A 20,444-nucleotide genomic window follows, 5' to 3' on the forward strand; every position below is an offset into this window, starting at 1 on the left:
TATCAATATGTTAGTGTGTTTCAATACTTTGCTATCACATGTTCTTCTTCTGTATTGAGGTAGTCTTGTTTCTTTATCAATGGACTGTATGGTATACAGAACAGGACTGCTGAGGCCAGTGATAGGCTGCAGCAGTCACAAAAGGACATTGCAACGTATACACATAATGGTAAGAGGATGAGAGGTGTGCTGAAGAAAACAGCACAGGGGAAAAGTATATGATTATTTTTTATTTTATACAATGTTTTAGCTTGGGGCAAAGTTTAATATAACACGGGCAACCCATTTATATTTTACTTGACACAATGTATACACACTTGTATATGAATATTATTCCTATGTGTGTTCCTAACAGTATATATATGTTAGATACTTACCCAGTGTTGTAATGGTTTTCTTTGCAGACTTGGGGATCAGTTCTACAAAGAAGCGATTGAGCACTGTCGCAACTACAACTCAAGGCTATGTGCTGAACGCAGTGTTCGCCTCCCTTTTCTTGACTCACAGACTGGTGTAGCCCAGAACAACTGCTACATCTGGATGGAGAAAAGGCACAGAGGACCAGGTATCGGTCATCAAAAATGCAAACATAGTAACATAGTATATAAGGCCGAAAAAAGACATTTGTCCATCCAGTTCGGCCTGTTATCCTGCAAGTTGATCCAGAGGAAGGCAAAATATAAAACCTGTGAGGTAGAAGCCAATTTTCCCCACTTAAGGAAGGGGGGGGGGGGGGGGAATTCCTTCCCGATTCCATTCAGGCAGATAACCCCTGGATCAACGACCCCTCTCTAGTAGCTATAGCCTGTAATATTATTACACTCCAGAAATACATCCAGGCCCCTCTTGAACTCTTTTAGTGAAGTCACCATCACCACCTCCTCAGGCAGAGAGTTCCATAGTCTCACTGCTCTTACCGTAAAGAATCTTTTATGTTTGTGTACAAACCTTCTTTCCTCCAGACGCAGAGGATGTCCCCTCGTCACAGTCCTGGAGATACATTGATGATGGGAGAGATCTCTGTACTGACCCCTGATATATTTATACATAGTAATTAGATCTCCCCTCAGTCGTCTTTTTTTTTCTAAAGTGAATAACCCTAATTTTGATAATCTTTCAGGGTACTGTAGTTGCCCCATTCCAGTTATTACCTTAGTTGCCCTCCTCTGGACCCTTTCCAGCTCTGCTATGTCTGCCTTGTTCACAGGAGACCAGAACTGTACACAGTACTCCATGTGTGGTCTGACTAGTGATTTGTAAAGTGGTAGGACTATGTTCTCATCACGGGCATCTATGCCCCTTTTGATGCAACCCATTATCTTATTGGCCTTGGCAACAGCTGCCTGACACTGGTTTTTACAGTTTAGTTGGCTGTTCACTAAAATTCCTAGGTCCTTTTCCATGTCAGTGTTACCCAGTGTTTTACCTTTTAGTATGTTCGGGTGACTTGCATTATTCCTTCCCATGTGCATAACCTTACATTTGTCAGTGTTAAACCTCATCTGCCTCTTATCTGCCCAAACCTCCAATCTATCCAGATCCCTCTGTAGCAGTATACTGTCCTCTTCCGTGCTAATTACTTTACACAGTTTAGTGTCAACTGCAAAAATTGATATTTTACTGTGCAAGCCTTCTACAAGATCATTAATAAATATATTGGAGAATAGGGCCAATACTGACCCCTGAGGTACTCCACTAGTGACAGTGACCCAATCTGAGTGTGTACCATTAATAACCACCCTCTGTTTTCTATAATTGAGCCAGTTACTTACCCACATACAAATGCTTTGGAGAAATCCAGATATACGACATCCATTGATTAGCCGCTGTCAAGTCTAGAACTTACCTCCTCATAGAAACTGATTTAGTTTGACATGACCGATCCTTCATGAAGCCATGCTGATATGGCGTTATTTGCTTATTTTCATTGAGCTACTCCAAGATAGCATCTCTTAGAAAACCTTCAAACTGTTTACCCACAACAGATGTTAAACTTACCGGCCTATAGTTTCCGGGCTCTGTTTTTGGACCCTTTTTGAATATTGGCACCACATTTGCTACGCGCCAATCCTGTGTAATATTCCCTGTCAGTATAGAGTCCTTAAATATCAGAAATAAGGGTCTGGCTTTTACATTACTTAATTCTCTTAGGATACAGGGTGTATGCCATCTTTTTAGGACGCCGCTGTACTTCCAGGGTCAGACAGGGCCCTTTTAATGGGGAATTTACTTTTACATTCTGCATTTCATCTGACAGTTTATTTTCCTCAGTGAATACAGTGGAGAAAAAAATATTTTATAACTTTGCTTTCTCGCTTTCTCCTCGTCGCTCTCTGCAACTCCCCCCTCATTACTCTGTAAAGGGGCGACACCTTCAGATTTATACTTTTTGCCATTTATATAATTGAAGAACATTTTAGGGTTAGTTTTGCTCTCTTTGGCAATTAATCTCTTGGTCTCTAGTTTGGCCGATTTTATTTGTTTTTTTTACATATTCTATTTTTTTCCTTATAGTTTTTCAGTGCTTCCTCGCTACCCTCCTGTTTTAGTGATTTTAAATGCTTTCTTTTTGTCATTTATTGCTTTCTTTACAGTTCTATTTATCCACACTGGTTTCTTCTTGTTCCTTAACCTTTTATTCCCCATAAAGTATGTACCTCTCACAATTAGATGTTAGGATGCTTTTAAAAATATCCCATTTTGTGGCTGTATTTTTATTTTTGAGGACTTAGTTAGGCCTATTGCCTCTTTTTAGTTGGCTAAATTTAGCTTTTTTGAAGATTGGTATTTTTGTTCCTTCCTGAAGAAACACTCTTTTGAATGACAATTGGAAGGTTATTACTTTATGGTCACTATTTCCCAGGTGTCCCCCAACCTGCACATCTGTCGTTCTGTCAGGTCTATTTGTTAATACTAAGTCCAGTATGGCCGTCCCTCTAGTCGGGTCCTGAACCAGTTGGGAAAGGTAATTGTCTTTGGTTATTGCCAAGAACCTGTTTCCTTTATGAGATGTACAGGTTTCAGTTTCCCAGTCTATATCTGGGTAGTTGAAGTCCCCCATAATAACCACCTCATTATGATCTGCCGCCTCATCTATCTCATTTAGTAGTAGATTTTCTGTGGACTCTGGTATATTAGGTGGTTTATAATAAACTCCTATTAGTATTTTATTATTGTTTTTGCCTCCATGTATTTCTACCCACAGTGACTCCACATGTTCAGCTCCCTCACTTATATCTTCCCCGAGTGTGGGCTTTAGACAGGACTTAACATAAAGGCTGACCCCTCCCCCTCTCCGGTTTTGGCAATCCTTTCTAAACAGACTGTAACCCTGTACGTTAACTGCCCAGTCATAGCTATCATCCAGCCATGTCTCAGTTATTCCCACTATGTCATAGTCCTCCTCACACATCACTAATTCCAGTTCCCCAGTTTTATTAGTCAGGCTTCTAGCATTAGTATACATACATTTAAGAGGTTTATGTATATTTTTTACCCTACACCTTTCCTTCTGAACTGTTCTAGTCCCTCCTTCCATTCCTCCCCAGTCCCACTACCTTGCCCAAGGTCTCTATCTGCACTATCTTCCCCTCCTATAATGTAATTTCCCTCCCCCCCCCCAGTCCATAGTTTAAACACTCCTCCAACCTTCTAGCCATCTTCTCCCCCAACACAGATGCCCCTTCCCCATTGAGGTGCAGCCCATCCCTACGATAGAGCCTGTAGCCGAGAGAGAAGTCGGCCCATTTCTCCAGGAACCCAAACCCCTCCTTCCTACACCAGTTTTTGAGCCACTTGTTAATTTCCCTAATCTCCCGCTGCCTTTTTTGTGTGGCTCGTGGTACAGGTAGTATTTCGGAATATACTCCCTTTGTGGTCCTTGCAGTAAGCTTTTGACCTAAATCCCTAAAAGAATTTTTAAGGATGCTCCACCTACCTCTAACTTTGTCATTGGTTCCAATATGGACCATGACCGCTGGATCTCCTCCAGCCCCTCCCAGTAATCTGTCAACCCGATCCGCGATGTGTCGAACTCTAGCGCCAGGAAGACCGCACACTGTTTGGCGATCCTGGCCTTTGTGACAGATCGCACTATCTGTACCCCTAATAATTGAGTCTCTCACTACCAGCACCTGTCTGCCCTGCCCTGCTCTCCTGGTCCCCTGACTGGCAGAGGAAGTGTCCGGCTGCAGCACTGCTCTCCCTGATCTGACATCCCCCCCCTCATCTGCCAACCTTGCAAACTTGTTGGGGTGTGTCAGATAAGGGCTAGCCTCCCTGGCACTCTTCCCTCTACCGTGCTTACTAACTGTTATCCAGCTAGCTACCTCACTTTCCTCAGCCTCCTCGCTACCACCCTCCCCCTCATCTACCCCATAGAGTGCTTGCTCAGTGAGCAGCAAACTCTTTTCCAAATTGTCAACGCCTCTCAGTGTGGAAACTTGCCCGGTTGATGTGCGATTCCAAACGGGCAATTTGCTCACATTTTGAACAAAGAGATGCACCCTCAAACGGCTGTTCCAGGACTGCATACATTAGACAAGATGTGCACTGGTCTGCGTTGTCAATAATGGAACACATACTAAATAGGGATTACACAAAAAAAGAGAAAAATACAATATAATGCAGTGATAAGAAAATTATTTACTGCAGTCCCCCACTAAAGTCCCTTAATCTGAAGTCACTTAATCTAAATTCACACACTTCATACAAACACACACAAACTAAAAAGTCTGTGAATTCATGTGGTGTAATGAAAAAAACTGACCAGCGGGGTCCCACACCCTGCACCCCTGTAGATCAGCTGATCAGCTCAGCATTAGCCTTGGCATCGGAAACGGACAGTTGTAGTAATAATAATCTTTGTTTATATAGCGCCAACATATTCCGCTGTGCACTACAATCAGGGTGTTCAAGTACAAACAGAGTCCTAAATAATAACATAGCAGCAAACAGGTCAACAATTAAAACAAGAGGAATAAGGGCCCTGTCCACAAGAGCTTACAATCTATGAGAAGATGGGGGTGACACAGTAGGTAAAAAGTGCTTATTTCATACAGTGGTCCGGCCATCTTTACACAGTGGGGGAGTAGATATAAGGCTGCATGAGCCAGTCACCAGCCGATATCTGTAGTGCTTCTAACTGCATAGGGTGTGGTGGACACTGATAGGTCAGGTTCAGAGGAATAATTCTGAAGGGGGTTGAATGGAGAAGGGTTAGATCAGGGGATGCAATAGGCTAACCTAAAAAGATGTGTTTTACGGAGCGCTTAAAACTGTGGATGTTATGGATTAACCTAATTGCTTGGGTAGGGCATTCCAGAGAACTGGGGCAGCTCGGGAGAAGTCTTGGAGACGAGTGAGAGGTTTGGATTACGGTAGATGTTTGTAAGTCATTAGCTGAACGGAGGGCACAGATAGGATAGGTGACAGATGAGGGAGGAGATGTGGGAGGGTGCAGCACAGCGGAGGGCTTTGTGGGTGAGAATGACCAGTTTAAATTGAATCCTGTACTGTATGGGCAACCAGTGCAATGACTGGCACAGGGCAGAGGCATCAGAGTAGTGGTTAGACAGATAGATGAACTTGGCTGCTGCATTCAGGAGAGATTGATGAGGGGAGAGTCTGGGGGCGCTGGAGGGGAGGCAGGATTTTTTAGTTCAATTTTTGAAAGATTTCTTTTCAGATAGAGAGAGGACATAATGTTATAGACGGCAGACAGACAGTCACTGGTGGACTGTAGTACATCAAGGGTAATGTCACAGGAAGAGGTATATAGTTGGGTGTCGTCGGCATAGAGATGGTACTGGAAACCAAATCTGCTGATAGTCTGTCCAATAGGGAGCTGTGTAGAGAGAAAGAGGAGAGGATCAAGGACTGAACCCAAACCGCAAGAAGGAGAGGAGGGGAGGTAGAGCCAGAGAATGATACACTACAAGAGTGGCCAGAGAGGAAGAAAACCAAGAACGAATGGTGTCCGTAAGGCCGATAGATTTGAGCATGGTGAGGAGTAGATGGTCTACAGCAGGGATGGCCAACCTGCGGCTCTCCAGCTGTTGAAAAACTACAACTCCCAGCATGCAAAGACTGCCTACAGCTATCAGCCTACAGCAGGGCATGGTGGAAATTGTAGTTTTACAACAGCTGGAGAGCCTCAGGTTGGCCAGCCCTGGTCTACAGTGTCAAAAGCAGCAGATAGATCAAGGAGTAATCAATTAGTAAAGAGTGGTCACCATTGCATTTTTCTGTCAGGAGGTGAGAGATAGGGGATGAGGTGAGAGTAGACCAGACGCTCCAGGAGATTAGAGACAAGCCTGTAGTTAGGTGCAGGATGGGTCGAGAGAAGTTTTTTTAAAATAATGGGGTTATGACAGAATGTTTGAAAGAAGAGGGGAAGATACCAAGAGAAAGAGAGAGATTTAAGATTTGGGTTAGGTGAGTGGTGACAGCTGGAACGAGAGAATGTGGAGAGTGAGCCAGGGGAGGTGTGGGTGGCAAAGGGATCAATGACACTTAGAGGATAACTGTCGTATTTTTATTTTATTTTTTGAGTATTGGATTGTGGTGATTAATATCACCTTGGTGGCCCTATTTCAATTTTTACTGTGTATTCAATTACCCCTTAATTCCACATTTTTGTTCCCTGTACTGCCTACTTTTACCTGTGCTTAAAATAGGGTTGCTAGGCATGGTCCGTCTATCTGTTGAAGGACGGAGGACGCAGTGTGCAGGCTGCGTGCAAGGTCACATTACTGACAGCCAGGGACTGTAAGTAAATGATTAAAGCCAGGTCCTCCCCAGCATCTGATAACAGTGCCTGGGCTGTGTGCACTTCTCCCTGTCCCTTCGCTTGGCAGACGCTCCCTCACTCAGCAGAGCTGGAGAAGGCAGAGTTGAAGCAGCACAGACCAGGGAAGGGAGATCTGCCATCTGCTCAGTGTATAAATGAAAGCAACATGTGGTAAGAGGACCCCTTTGTACTGCAGGAGATTAACCCTTTAGGGGGGAAGGGCTCTGGTTACTGACACTTTTGGGGGGCTATGGTTACTGGCTAGTGAGGGCAGGCGGGATTAGCCTCAGGGTGAGGGCAGTGGCGGCCATTTTAACTGAATAGTGAAATTGCAGTTTTATGCAGACTGGTTGCTAAGGGCTGAATCTTATTAAATATGGGGTAAATCAGTCTAATAGTAACTGATTCTGGAATATCATGTTATTAGTAACTACATATATGAAAATTTAAATTAGGGTCTAAATGTAACAGTTATCCTTTAAAGACTGGGAACCGATATTTTCAATTTCAGTTGTTCTGTTGACAAACAAGGGAACTGTATGGGGGTAAGCAATCGCTGTAACATTCATTCAGCCCCACACATCACTGATCCTTCTTTAATGTAAATGCTGCTAACAACTGGGCAGTGATCGGGAATAAACATCCCTAATTCCCAATCATTGACTGCTCTGTTGGCCTGCGTAAAAGGGCCCTACGTTCCATGACCTGTATAAGTGAAAGTATCCTCCAGCCTTGAACTTTGTATATGATCACCAAACTACTTGGTAACTTTTACATTCTTCTATATAGGAAGGGAAAAAAAAGTAAAATAAATAAATAAATAAAACCCTTATAAATGTCAAAGGGTCTTTAAAAAACATTTTTAATTGCTATAGACGAATTTGTGTAGTTTATTTTAAAAATGACAAGTGATCACACTTTTCCATTAACAGGGTTATTGGATAAGCATTGCATAGTCTGATTTTCTTGAAGCTGACTATAGATAAAAGATTCACCTCTTCAGGAATGCAATCTGTATATTTAGGTTTTAGGTGGCATTTTTGTGCACTTTTAGGCCTCTTTCACACGGGCGTTGCGGGAAAATGTGCGGGTGCGTTGCGGGAACACCCGCGATTGAGGGGTTAAAAAAAATGTAAATTTTTTTTTAACTCACCTTAGTCCACTTGATAGCGCAGCCGGCATCTCCTTCTGTATTCTTTCTTTAGGACCTGGGTAAAGGACCTTTGATGACGTCACTCCGGTCATCACATGATTCATCACCATGGTAAAAGATCATGTGACGTACCATGTGATGACCGGAGTGACGTCATCAAAGGTCCTGTAACTGTATTTAATGCTCACCACAGGTCCTATTCAACAAAGGAGACACAAGGAGAAGCCGGGCTACGCGAGCAAGTGGATTAAGGTGAGTTAAATTTTTTTTATATTTTTTTTTTAACCCCTCCAGCCCTATTTTACTTTGCATTCTGTATTCTGAATGCTATTATTTTCCCTTATAACCATGTTATAAGGGAAAATAATAATGATCGGGTCTCCATCCCGATCGTCTCCTAGCAACCGTGCGTGAAAATCGCACCGCATCCGCACTTGCTTGCGGATGCTTGCGATTTTCACGCAACCCCATTCATTTCTATGGGGCTTGCGTTACGTGAAAAACGCACAAAGAGGAGCATTCTGCGATTTTCACGCAACGCACAAGTGATGCGTGAAAATCACCGCTCATGTGAACAGCCCCATAGAAATGAATGGGTCAGGATTCCGTGCGGATGCAATGCGTTCACCTCCCACAACGCATCCGCGCGGAAAACTCGCTCGTGTGAAAGGGGCCTTACAGTTTTCATGGTGTTTTTTTGCACCTGCGTTTTTTGTTATAAAATGTAATCTGAAGGTGTATGGGAAATCTCAAACACAATGTTTGTTTTTGTTTTTTTGTTTTGTTTTGTTTTTGTTTTTTTGCTGGTGTATTTGTTATTAGATGCCATGTTTGTCTTTTTGGCTTCTTATGAAGAAAACTCAGAATGCAGTTTTTTTGTTTTTTTTTACATCATTGTCTCTATAGGGGAAAAAAGACATAAAGAAAACACTAGTGGGAAAACGCAGTGGAGGAGATCTATCATAGACCGCCCTTTTACATGGGTCTATGATATCCCCAACGCTGCCAGAGGATGCCCCTAATGTTTGACAAGGCACAGGCTACGTCATAAATCTGGTCCATCCTCCGGCAGTTCATGCGCCTAAATAGAAATCTGCGGCAGCTCTAAGTCACAGCTGATCGGCGGTGGTGTCGGTAGTCGGACCCCTGCTGATCTGATATTGATGACCTATACTGAGGATAGGTCATCAATATTACAAAACTGGACAACACCATTAATGACCTTTTGATCCGGAAAGGGTTATTAATCGGAACACAGAAATTTTATAATAGACGGCAGTAAACGTTTGTAGTTTATGGTAAACCTAATCCAATGATCCCATGTTCAAGTCCCTTAGGGTGACTGAAAATAAAGTAAAAAAAAAGTTTAAAAAAATCCCCCCTAAAGATTCAAAATGATAAATCGCCCCTTTCCCCATTTTTTTAATATAAAAATAAGCCCACAAATTACTCAAAATATAAAAGTATTTATCCCATTTGGTGATGGTTGTAACAGAAAAAAATTCTAAATGGCTGAATCGCCAGTGATCAAAAAGTCATATGTAAACTTGTGATGAGCGAAGCTTCAGATTAACACTGTACAGCATTAACTCCGTACAGCATTAAAATGTACAGCCTCTGATTAGGCGAAGTTATTCACAATGTAGCACGTGGAAAGTGGAAAACTACACCACTTTATAGGTGGCATAACCTTAGATTTGACATGTTTTTATTTTTATTTTTTTGGTGCACAGACAGAATTTTTGACACCTAGACAAAATCTGGTGCATGATTTAAAAGACTCCAAATTTATGAAGGTCCATGCTTCATTCTTACAGACTGCAAAGTGTGAGACTTAGTAAATCTGCCCCAGTATGTTTAAGAAATACAGATCACATCCCAAAAAATTTGCCCTTATAACATATCTGTGACAGAATTATAAAAAAAGTTGTCAAAATAAGCGAACAAATTTTTGAATTATTTTTTTTAAAGCATTAAAACATAAAAATGTAACATTGTACTGACCCACAGAATAAGGGCTCGTTCACACGAACGTGTGAAGCCCGTGCTGTGGACCGCAAATTGCGGTCCGCATTGCACAGGCACCGACCGTGGCCCAGCCGCATGGGGATTGTGGACCCATTCACTTGAATGGGTCCCCAATTCCTCCGTTCCGCAAAAAGATAGAGCATTATCTATCTTTTTGCGGTGCGGAAGCACGGAACGGAACCCCAGAAAGCACTACGTAGTGCTCCGTTCCGCATCTCCGGATTCACATTCGTGATGCGGAATGCACACGGAACGGTGCCCGTGTATTGCGGATCCGCAAATGCGGATCGTGTGAACAAGCCCTAAAGGAAATGTGAAATTTGTAATGACCAGTGAATGCCATAAATACGAAACCCATAAAACAATGCCCTAATTCTGTCCCATTTATAATTTTATTCCAGTTTCTCTACATATTGTATGGATTATTAAATAGTGTCATTAGAAAGTGCAAGTTGTTCTTTAAATAGCTATTTAAACTAAAAAGTAAAAACTTTATTGTTCTTGGAAGGCAAGAAGGAAATAAACCGTGAAGAAAATAGAAATTGGTCCTTGAGGGGTTTATTTAAATTTGTGCATGTAAGGTTTGCTAATTTTACAAATAATAATTTCTTATAATGAAACTTTTTATTCATCATAGCAAAAAGATGCACTATTTTCATTATACACCTCCATTATGATGAATAAAAGCTTATTTAGCAAAGACTAGAAAAGATACAGAAGATGGGTACCTAAATTCTAGTGTTAAAAAAGTTCTAATCGTAATTTAAATATCTGCATGTGATCTGATTTATAGATGTTCGGTTGCCTGCAAGCACAGGTGTGGCCTGACAGCAGTAATTCACGGGTGAATCTTTCAGCTGGACCGCACCCTAAGGCTGGGTTCACACTTGAGCGTTTTACAGCGCGTTCAAACGCGCTGTAAAACGCTCAACACATGAAAACCAATGCTTCCCTATGGCCCTGGTTCTCACTTGAGTGATTTACAGCGCGTTTGAACGCGCGGAAAAACGCCCTACGCTCAAACAAGTTCTTGAGCTTCTTTGGGGCGTTTTGTCGCGCGTTTGCAGCCATAGGACACTGCTGTTAATCACACAAACGCGCGTAATACGTGCGTTGACTATGGACAAAAACGCGCGACACAAACGCGCATATCAAATACGCTCAGGTCTGAACCCAGCCTAAAGAGCAACCATTCAAACAGTGTTAGGGAGCATTCACACGACTGTGTTGGTTTTGCGGTCCGCAAATCACGGATCCGTGTGTTCCGTATGTCTTCAGTTATCTTTCCGTTTCCGTTCCGTATGTCCGTATAATACGGACGTGGTGCTTCCGTGTGTCATCTGTTTTTCACGGTCCGCAAAAAACTGAAATGGGACTGAAATGGGGTTTCCTAGAATGTTTTCAGTCCAGGGGTCCGCAAAAAACGGATGACATACGGATGCATTTCCGTGTGCTATCCGTTTTTTACGGCCCCAATGACTTTCTATGGGGCCACGGACCGCAATTTGCGGCCAAGTATAGGACATGTTCTAAAATAAAAGCAACGGACACACGGAACGGACAGCACACGGATGATAATGAAAGGCATTCCGCAATTTTTGCAGACCCATAAAAATGAATGGGTCCGTGCATTGTCCGCAAAAATTGCGGAACGGACGCGGAAGAAAAACACGGTCGTGTGAATGCTCCCTTAGGGAGCGTTCACATGTAGTTTTTTAGTGGCATTTTAAACACAGCTTCAGATGTCTATGGAAAGTCTATGGAAAACATGAAATGCGGGCCACACAAACGTTTTTACTCCTGGTGTTTTTTTTAAATAGGTGTAATTTTTTTGTCTCTTAAATTCATTTTTCTTTTTTTTTTATAAATGCAGCATTTTGGAGCTTTTGCCGTTTTTTTCATTGTGTCCAAAAACTGCCTGAAAAGACACAAGTGCCAAAAAATAAAAAGCTTATTCTGGTGTTAGAACAGGTTAAAAAATGCCAGAGCCAAATTTCATGTTTGCAGGGACCCTAATGGTCATTAGTGATGAACTGTTAGGTCTGTAGTAATATACGCTCACCAATGCAAATTTGCAGCTTCAGAAAGTGTAACATCTACCATAATAGACCGTTAACATTTTACGGCAGGTACAATAATACAGTCACGATCGGGTATAATGACAAATGTTTTTTTTTTTTTATGTATGCTCTCTTTATGAGAAAAGGCATTCAGGTCTGTACATAGCTATAGAGATTATTCAAATGACTGTGGTCTGCATAGACATTTGGATGACAATATCAATAATCCTTATGTCTGCATGATCCTCGCTGAGCTATCCTGATCTGAAAACTTGTGTTGTCAGTTGTGCCTACAACTGAGAAGTTATATGTTTGAGTAAAAGTTCACACGAACGTGTGTGATCCGTGGCCGTATTGCGGCCCGCAAATCGCGGGCCGCAATACACGGCCACAGTTCCGTGTGAATTCCGCATCACGGATGCGGACCCATTCACTTCAATGGGTCCGCTAATCCGGAATCGCGGAACGGCCGCACGGGACGGGACCCCTCGGAAGCACTACGGAGTGCCTCCGTGGGGTTACGTCCCGTACTTCCGTTCCGCTAAAAGATAGAACAAGTCCTATCTTTTAGCGGAACGGCCGGATCGCGGACCCATTAAAGTGAATGGGTCCGCGATCCGATGCAGCTGACCTACGGCCGGCGATCGTGCATTACGGCCCGCTATTTGCGGGCCGCTGCACAGGCACGGGTCACACACGTTCGTGTGAACCCGGCCTAAGGGTAACACACTGTGGCTGTAAACCGGGCTGACATGCAGTAGTACTGCAAAAATTAGTTCAGCTATTAAATGCTTGTTTCTTTCCGCTTGTTTTTTTGCTCCGTCTCCCTTGCCACTTGGTTGACCACAGTTGTTTTGTGTGGTCTTCCCATAAATAATACAGCGCAGTACTAGCAAATCTACTTCATATTGAGCGATAACTTAATATTTTTTTATATGTTTGTACACAGGTGTGGCTCCGGGACAGTTGTACACATATCCTGCTCGATGTTGGAGAAAGAAGAGACGTTTGCATCATCCTGAAGATCCAAGGTTAAGACTCCTGGAGATAAAAGCAGGTGGGTGAATATTAGTGTACGTTCACACAGACAGATTTTGTTGCACAAAATAGATGGATTTGCCACTTTAACCCTCTGCATTGGAAAGGGTGAAATCCACAGCATAAATTGACATGCTGCATATTTAAGGTCCGCATTGCAGGTTAAGTTATGTGTGTATTTTGTTGTGGAAATATTCTGCAGTTTGTGAATAAGAGTTAAAAAAAATAAAAAATCTCATCCACACTTTGCTGCTACTGTAAAAGCTGTGGATTCAATGCACACAGTTCTGCAGGGAAAAGTACGCAGCATATTAACCCTAAGAATGAATTCACATGCGTTTGATTTCTGCGACTGAAAATCTCTTCCATTTATCTAAATGTGGTTGTTTCTGCAGAAAGCACATGGTTTCCTAACAGGGAGCCTGTCATGTTGAACATGGTTTCTGCCCTGAAGGCAGCATGTTATAGAGCAGGAAGAGTTAAGCAGATTGATGTATAGTTTTATGGGAAAAGATTCTGTAAAACTTTAGCCATTCTCATTTAGGACTTGGTAGTCAAAGGAGGCGGTCCTATCAGTGATTGACAGCTATCTCTGTTACACAGTCATAGAGGGAATCCCCATTGTGTCTTCTTCATAGTAATAATCACCATTATGCCCCATTTATAGTAATAATACCCACTGTGCCCCTTCACAGTAATAATGCCCATTGTGCCCCCTTAATAGTAATGTCCTCTGAACCCCCTCCATAGTAGAAATCCTCACTGTACCCCTTCACACTAATGATGTCCACTGTGCCCCCTTCATTGTAGTAAAGCCCTCTGGCTCTGTGCCCCCTCCACATTAGTAATGCCCTCTGTGCCCCCTCCATAGTAGTAATGTTCGTTGTGCCCCCTCCATAGTAATAAAGCCCTCTGTGCCCCCTCTGTATTTAAAAAAACAAAACAAAACAAAACAAAAACACAGTAACTGCTCGCCTTGTCCCGTTCCTAAAGCTCATATACCTCTCTTCCCTGCAGGCACAGATCGCTCTGCAGCACTGTGTGGGCGGAGCTTATACAGATTTCCGGGCTGCAGGCTCCGCCCCCACACAGGCCAGCAGCGCGATCTGCTTCACCATTCAGAGCTCTGCTGGCTTGAAGGAGGGGAGGAGCGGTGGGAGCTGATCGGTGAGTGACAGGACTGCAGGTCCTATCTGTATTGATGGAAGCGCTCATTGCTTCTGGCAACCCCCTAAGAGCCGTAACCTGGGGCAGTGCGCCCCCCCCCCCCCCTTTGTACGCCCGTTGTTCAGCCTTCCATGCGGTCTCCAGTGCACAGACACCATCCGTGCAGCTGCTGCGACGGATCCAGACCCATTTAACTTGAAACGGTCAGTGAGCCATCCGCAACACAAAAAAATAGTACATGTTCTATTTTTTTGTGGTGCGGAGGCACGGAGAGAAACCCCACGGAAGCACTCCATACCTCAGACCCTCCGGATTGCAGACCCATTGAAGTGAATTTTCGGCCACAAAATCTGCCGTGTGTGAAGGCACCCTAAGGCTGCCTGCACACAACTGCAGGTGATCACGCATAAGAGCCACATGAATCTCAGTGCAGATTTATGTGCATTTCTGCACCATATCCACAATTGCGGTTTTTGGTGCGGATGTGATGAGGTTTTGCTGCAGATCTCACCTTTCACTTGCTGTTAGTTTGGAAATTTCAACAGCAGGTCAATTTCCGTACAGAAAAGAATCCGCAAAGTGTACATTAGATTTGTGTAATCTCATACACTTTGCTGGTACTGTACTACGTTGCGTTTTTTTCCATATGGAAATCCGTGTGGAAAAACCACACGTATTCCGCAATGTGTGCAGGTGGCCTAAATGTGAACAGTGAACGCGACCGCGCCATTTCCCTGCAGTGTTTATTTTGGTGCAAGTGTACTTTGTTACTGCAAAAATATTTTACATTAGGTCTACTACATCTATAGGGTTTGCTACATTTCTTTACTTCAGATGTGGTAATATAACACTGCCATCACTAATATATTGGTCTAGCATGAATATTTGCAGAGTAAACTCTCTATTTCTATCTAGATAATGGTGTCTAAAACAATTCTAGCCCAGTGAGCAGCAGTAATGAGACACATTCTGTATATTCAGAAAACATTAACATTTTGTAAATTTGTCACATGTGAGCTGATTTTTGTCCTCCATCATCTCCCAAATGGGTCATAATATTAGGAGGTGCAATAAACTGGTAAAAATGTAGATTGTGTGCAGATGATCTGAACAGTCTGCTATCTGGGTGATTTATGGCCACGTCAGTGTTGCTGGCTGTATTTAATGGGCTTAATGAGTAGTGTTTGGCTCCATCTGTGCGATCAGCTTAAATGAAAAAGTGCCAATGCGAAATCCATTTTAATTTGTTAGTTGCACGGCTACCCACTTTCTCCACAATCCATGTTTATAATGGAACTTTGCAGTCTGTTTCTTTCCTCTGGACAGATGTGGAAATCACTGACACTGAAAGATGGGACTTGTTGTGACAGGATTAGGTATGTGTGTATATAAGACCCTGTCCTTCTATGATAAACTGTTGGGATCTTTATTCCGAATCCTAAGGCCTAGTTCACACAAACGTATGGCTTTTTTACTGTTTTGCGCTCTGTTTTTCACGGATCCGTTGTTCCGTTTTTTGTTTCCGTTGTGTTTCCGTTTCTGTTCCGTTTTTCCGTATGGCATATACAGTATACAGTAATTACATAGAAAAAATTGGGCTAGGCATAAAATTTTCAATAGATGGTTCAGCAAAAACGGAACGGATACGGAAGACATACGGATGCATTTCCGTATGTGTTCAGTTTTTTTTTTGCGGACCCATTGACTTGAATAGAGCCACGGAACTTGATTTGCGGGCAATAAGGCTCCATTCACACGTCCGCAAAATGGGTCCGCATCCTTTCCGCAATTTTGCGGAATGGGTGTGGACCCATTCATTCTCTATGGGGACGGAATGGATGCGGACAGCACACAGTGTGCTGTCTGCAGCCGCAATTGCGGAGCGCGGCCCCGATTTTGAGTCCGCAGCTCCGCAAAAAGATAGAGCATGTCCTATTCTTGTCCGCAGCTTGCGGACAAGAATAGGCATTTCTATGGGGGTGACGGGCTGGTGTGTTGCGGACCCGCAACACACCATGGACGTGTGAATGTAGCCTAATAGGACATGTTCTATCTTGGAACGGAAATACGGAAACAGAATGCATACGGAGTACATTCCGTTTTTTTTGCGGAACCATTGAAATGAATGGTTCCGTATACGGAACACAAAACAACGGCCCGTACACTCCCAAAAAAAAACGTTCGTGTGAACTAGGCCTAAGGGTGGATAAATCCACACCAAAACCGCACAAAAAATGCATATAAATCTGCACTATTCATTGCAATTTGGTCTGGTTTTTATGCAGTTTTTATTGCAGATTTTTACCCCAAAATCCACACAAGAAAAACACAATTGACAAGCTGCAGATTTCAAAATCCACTCAGAAGGTCAATTTCTGCACCTAAGGAAAAATAAAAAAGCAGAATGTACATGAATTTGTCTAATCTCATACGTTTGCTGGTACTGTATTATGCTGCGGTTCCTCTGCACAAAATCCACGTGTAAAACCTCATTCACACATCAGTGTTTTAGCACAGTCCATGGGTTTGTGTTTTTAGCATGGATGCATGCTCTATTTTGTCAGTGTTCACTGATCCATCACGCCCATTACAGTCTATGGGTCCGTGCAAAACACAGATGCAACACGGGATGCCATCTGTGTTTCACGGATCATTAGGAAGAGATGCTGGGAAAATTATTTTTCAGCTGTGCTGTGTCAGGGAAACATGGATGGCACACGGACAGCAAAAAACTGACACTCGGATCCTTAACGGACAGCTTCACAGATGCATCACTGACCACCTTCTCACAGATTTGAACACGGACATTGGAATGAGGCTTAATCCGCACTGTGTGCAGCCAACCTAAGGCCACATGTTGGGATACAGCAAATCAGACGCCTATTTTACTACAAGCTGCATCCAGCGCCCAGGCAAACCTTTATCCAATACACAGATAACATGACCACTGATGAAGGTCCACCATGACCGAAACGTCTGGTCAGAGACAATCTGTTATTCCTTAATTTATCACGGGCATATGGATGATGCAGAAAAATGAAAAATTAAGTAAAAAAACACATTTGAATTGCTAAACTTCCAGACTGAGTGCCTCAAATTTTTATCACTATTTTACTACAAGATCCACAGCAGAAATCCACGGTTTATACTTTGATTTCTGCTTATTCAGTGGGGCTAAGGGCACCTTCACATGCGGCCGATTTTGTGGCAGAAAATTTCACAACTGAAAATCTGTTTCATTAATTTGAATGGGGCAGAAAAGCACATGGATTTCTGCAAGCTCCATTAAAGGGAACCTGTCACCAGGATTTTGTGCATAGAGCTGGGGACATAGGCTGCTAGATGGCCGCTAGCACATCTGCAATACCCAGTCCCCACAGCTCTCTGTGCTTTCATTGTGTTAAAAAAAACGTTTTGATCCATATGCAAATGACCTGATATGTGTCCTGTGTCCGGAGATGAGTCCAGCGGAAAGGAGCCCAGCACCGCCCCGCGTCCTCCGAATCTCCTCCTTGCTGGCTGACGTCACAGAGCTGGAGCGCCGAAATCTCGAGATGCGCGAGCTAGCGCATGCGCAGTTCGTTCCCTGTGCTGATGCCAGCACAGGGAATGAACATGATGCCGACACTGCGCATGCACTAGCTCGCGCATCGCGAGATTTCGGCGCTCCAGCTCTGTGACGTCAGCCAGCAAGGAGGAGATTCGGAGGACGCGGGGCGGTGCTGGGCTCCTTTCCGCTGGACTCATCTCCGGACACAGGACACATATCAGGTCATTTGCATATGGATCAAAACGTTTTTTTAACACAATAAAAGCACAGAGAGCTATGGGGACTGGGTATTGCAGATGTGCTAGTGGCCATCTACCAGCCCATGTCCTCAGCTCTATACACAAAATCCTGGTGACAGGTTCCCTTTAAAATGGAACCGACTTCCATTCGCAGACTTTTCCCCTTGCTGGGGAGGCTGAAACCTGTACAGTTGTGGCCAAAAGTTTTGAGAATGACACAAATATTAGTTTTCACAAAGTTTACTGCTAAACTGCTTTTAGATCTTTGTTTCAGTTGTTTCTGTGATTTAGTGAAATATAATTACACGCACTTCATACGTTTCAAAGGCTTTTACCGACAATTACATGACATTTAGGGTCCATTCACACGTCCGTTGTTTCTTTCCTGATCTGTTCCGTTTTCTGCGGAACAGATCTGGACCCATTCATTTTCAATGGGTCCTGAAAAAAAATCTGACATTGAGCTGTCCGTTTTTTTTCAGGACCCTTTGAAAATAAATGGGTCCAGATCTGGTCCAGATCTGTTCCGCAAAAAACGGAACAGATCAGGAAAGAAACAACGGACGTGTGAATGGACCCTTAAGCAAAGAGTCAGTATTTGCAGTGTTGGCCCTTCTTTTTCAGGACCTCTGCAATTCGACTGGGCATGCTCTCAATCAACGTCTGGGCCAATTCCTGACTGATAGCAACCCATTCTTTTATAATCACTTCTTGGAGTTTGTCACAATTAGTGGGTTTTTGTTTGTCCACCACAAGTTCTCAATGGGATTAGGATCTGGGGAGTTTCCAGGCCATGGACCCAAAATGTCAACGTTTTGGTCCCCGAGCCACTTAGTTATCACTTTTGCCTTATGGCACGGTGCTCCATCGTGCTGGAAAATGCATTGTTCTTCACCAAACTGTTGTTGGATTGTTGGAAGAAGTTGCTGTTGGAGGGTGTTTTGGTACCATTCTTTATTCATGGCTGTGTTTTTGGGCAAAATTGTGAGTGAGCCCACTCCCTTGGATGAGAAGCAACCCCACACATGAATGGTCTCAGGATGCTTTACTGTTGGCATGACACAGGACTGATGGTAGCGCTCACCTTTTCTTCTCCGGACAAGCCTTTTTCCAGATGCCACAAACAATCGGAAAGAGGCTTCATCGGAGAATATGACTTTGCCCCAGTCCTCAGCAGTCCATTCACCATACTTTCTGCAGAAGATCAATCTGTCCCTGATGTTTATTTTTTTTAGAGAAGTGGCTTCTTTGCTGGCCTTCTTGACACCAGGCCATCTTCCAAAAGTCTTCGCCTCACTGTGCGTGCAGATGCGCTCACACCTGCCTGCTACCATTCCTGAGCAAGCTCTGCACTGGTGGCACTCAGATCCCGCAGCTGAATCCTCTTTAGGAGACGATCCTGGCGCTTGCTGGACTTTCTTGGACGCCTTGAAGCCTTCTTAACAAGAATTGACCCTCTTTTCTTGAAGTTCTTGATGATCCTATAAATTGTTGATTGAGGTGCAATCTTAGTAGCCACAATATCCTTGCCTGTGAAGCCATTTTTATGCAACGCAATGATGGCTGCGCGCGTATCTTTGCAGGTCACCATGGTTAACAATGGAAGAACAACGATTTCAAGCATCACCCTCCTTTTAACATGTCAAGTCTGCCATTTAAACCCAATCAGCCTGACATAATGATCTCCAGCCTTGTGCTCGTCAACATTCTCACCTGAGTTAACAAGACGATTACTGAAATGATCTCAGCAGGTCCTTTAATGACAGCAATGAAATGCAGTGGATATTTTTTTTTTGGGATTAAGTTAATTTTCATGGCAAAGAAGGACTATGCAATTCATCTGATCACTCTTCATAACATTCTGGAGTATATGCAAATTGCTATTATAAAAACTTAAGCAGCAACTTTTCCAATTTCCAATATTTATGTAATTCTCAAAACTTTTGGCCACGACTGTACTGCACACTTGCCGACAGTGTAAGCTATGACGCAGGATTATAGGACCTGGCGATATTCCTGGACCTATCAGTCAAGGTGGAGGGGGAATTACCAGATGAAACAGAGCATCAGATCCAAGGTGCACTGAAGGGCACTTTGTGCACCAAATAACAAATTTGCATTATAGTTACAACTTTAATTGCATGTGAATAACGCATTTGATTTACATAAGAAATGCTTTAAAGGGGTATTCCGGTTAGAAAAAGTTATCCCCTATCCCACAGCTGGGACCTCCGGCAATCAGGAGAATGGGGGACCCCTTCCCCTCCCCGAAATGGAAGGAGCGGCTGGTTGGAATGTGCGCCGCCGCTCCATTCATTTCTATGAGAGCGCCGGAGATAGTCGTGTGCAGCGTTTAACTATCTCCGCTGCTCCCAAAGAAATGACCGGAGCGGTGGTGCCTATTCCAACCAGCTGCTCC

At 43.4% G+C, this 20,444-nt stretch overlaps 1 protein-coding gene across 5 annotated transcripts in view; it reads left to right on the top strand.

The window, feature by feature from the left end:
- DPF3 (double PHD fingers 3) overlaps positions 1-20,444 on the top strand; it is a 256,142-nt gene that overhangs the window by 95,375 nt on the left and 140,323 nt on the right. For all 5 annotated transcript variants that reach the window (XM_040411509.1, XM_040411510.1, XM_040411514.1 and 2 more), the window contains exons 2-3: positions 405-565; positions 12,981-13,088. In XM_040411509.1, coding sequence (XP_040267443.1) covers positions 405-565; positions 12,981-13,088 — 269 coding nt within the window. The remainder of the gene's footprint in view (positions 1-404; positions 566-12,980; positions 13,089-20,444) is intronic.

This window comes from Bufo bufo, chromosome 11, assembly GCF_905171765.1.
Source record: "Bufo bufo chromosome 11, aBufBuf1.1, whole genome shotgun sequence".
Classification (NCBI taxonomy): Eukaryota; Metazoa; Chordata; class Amphibia; order Anura; family Bufonidae; genus Bufo; species Bufo bufo.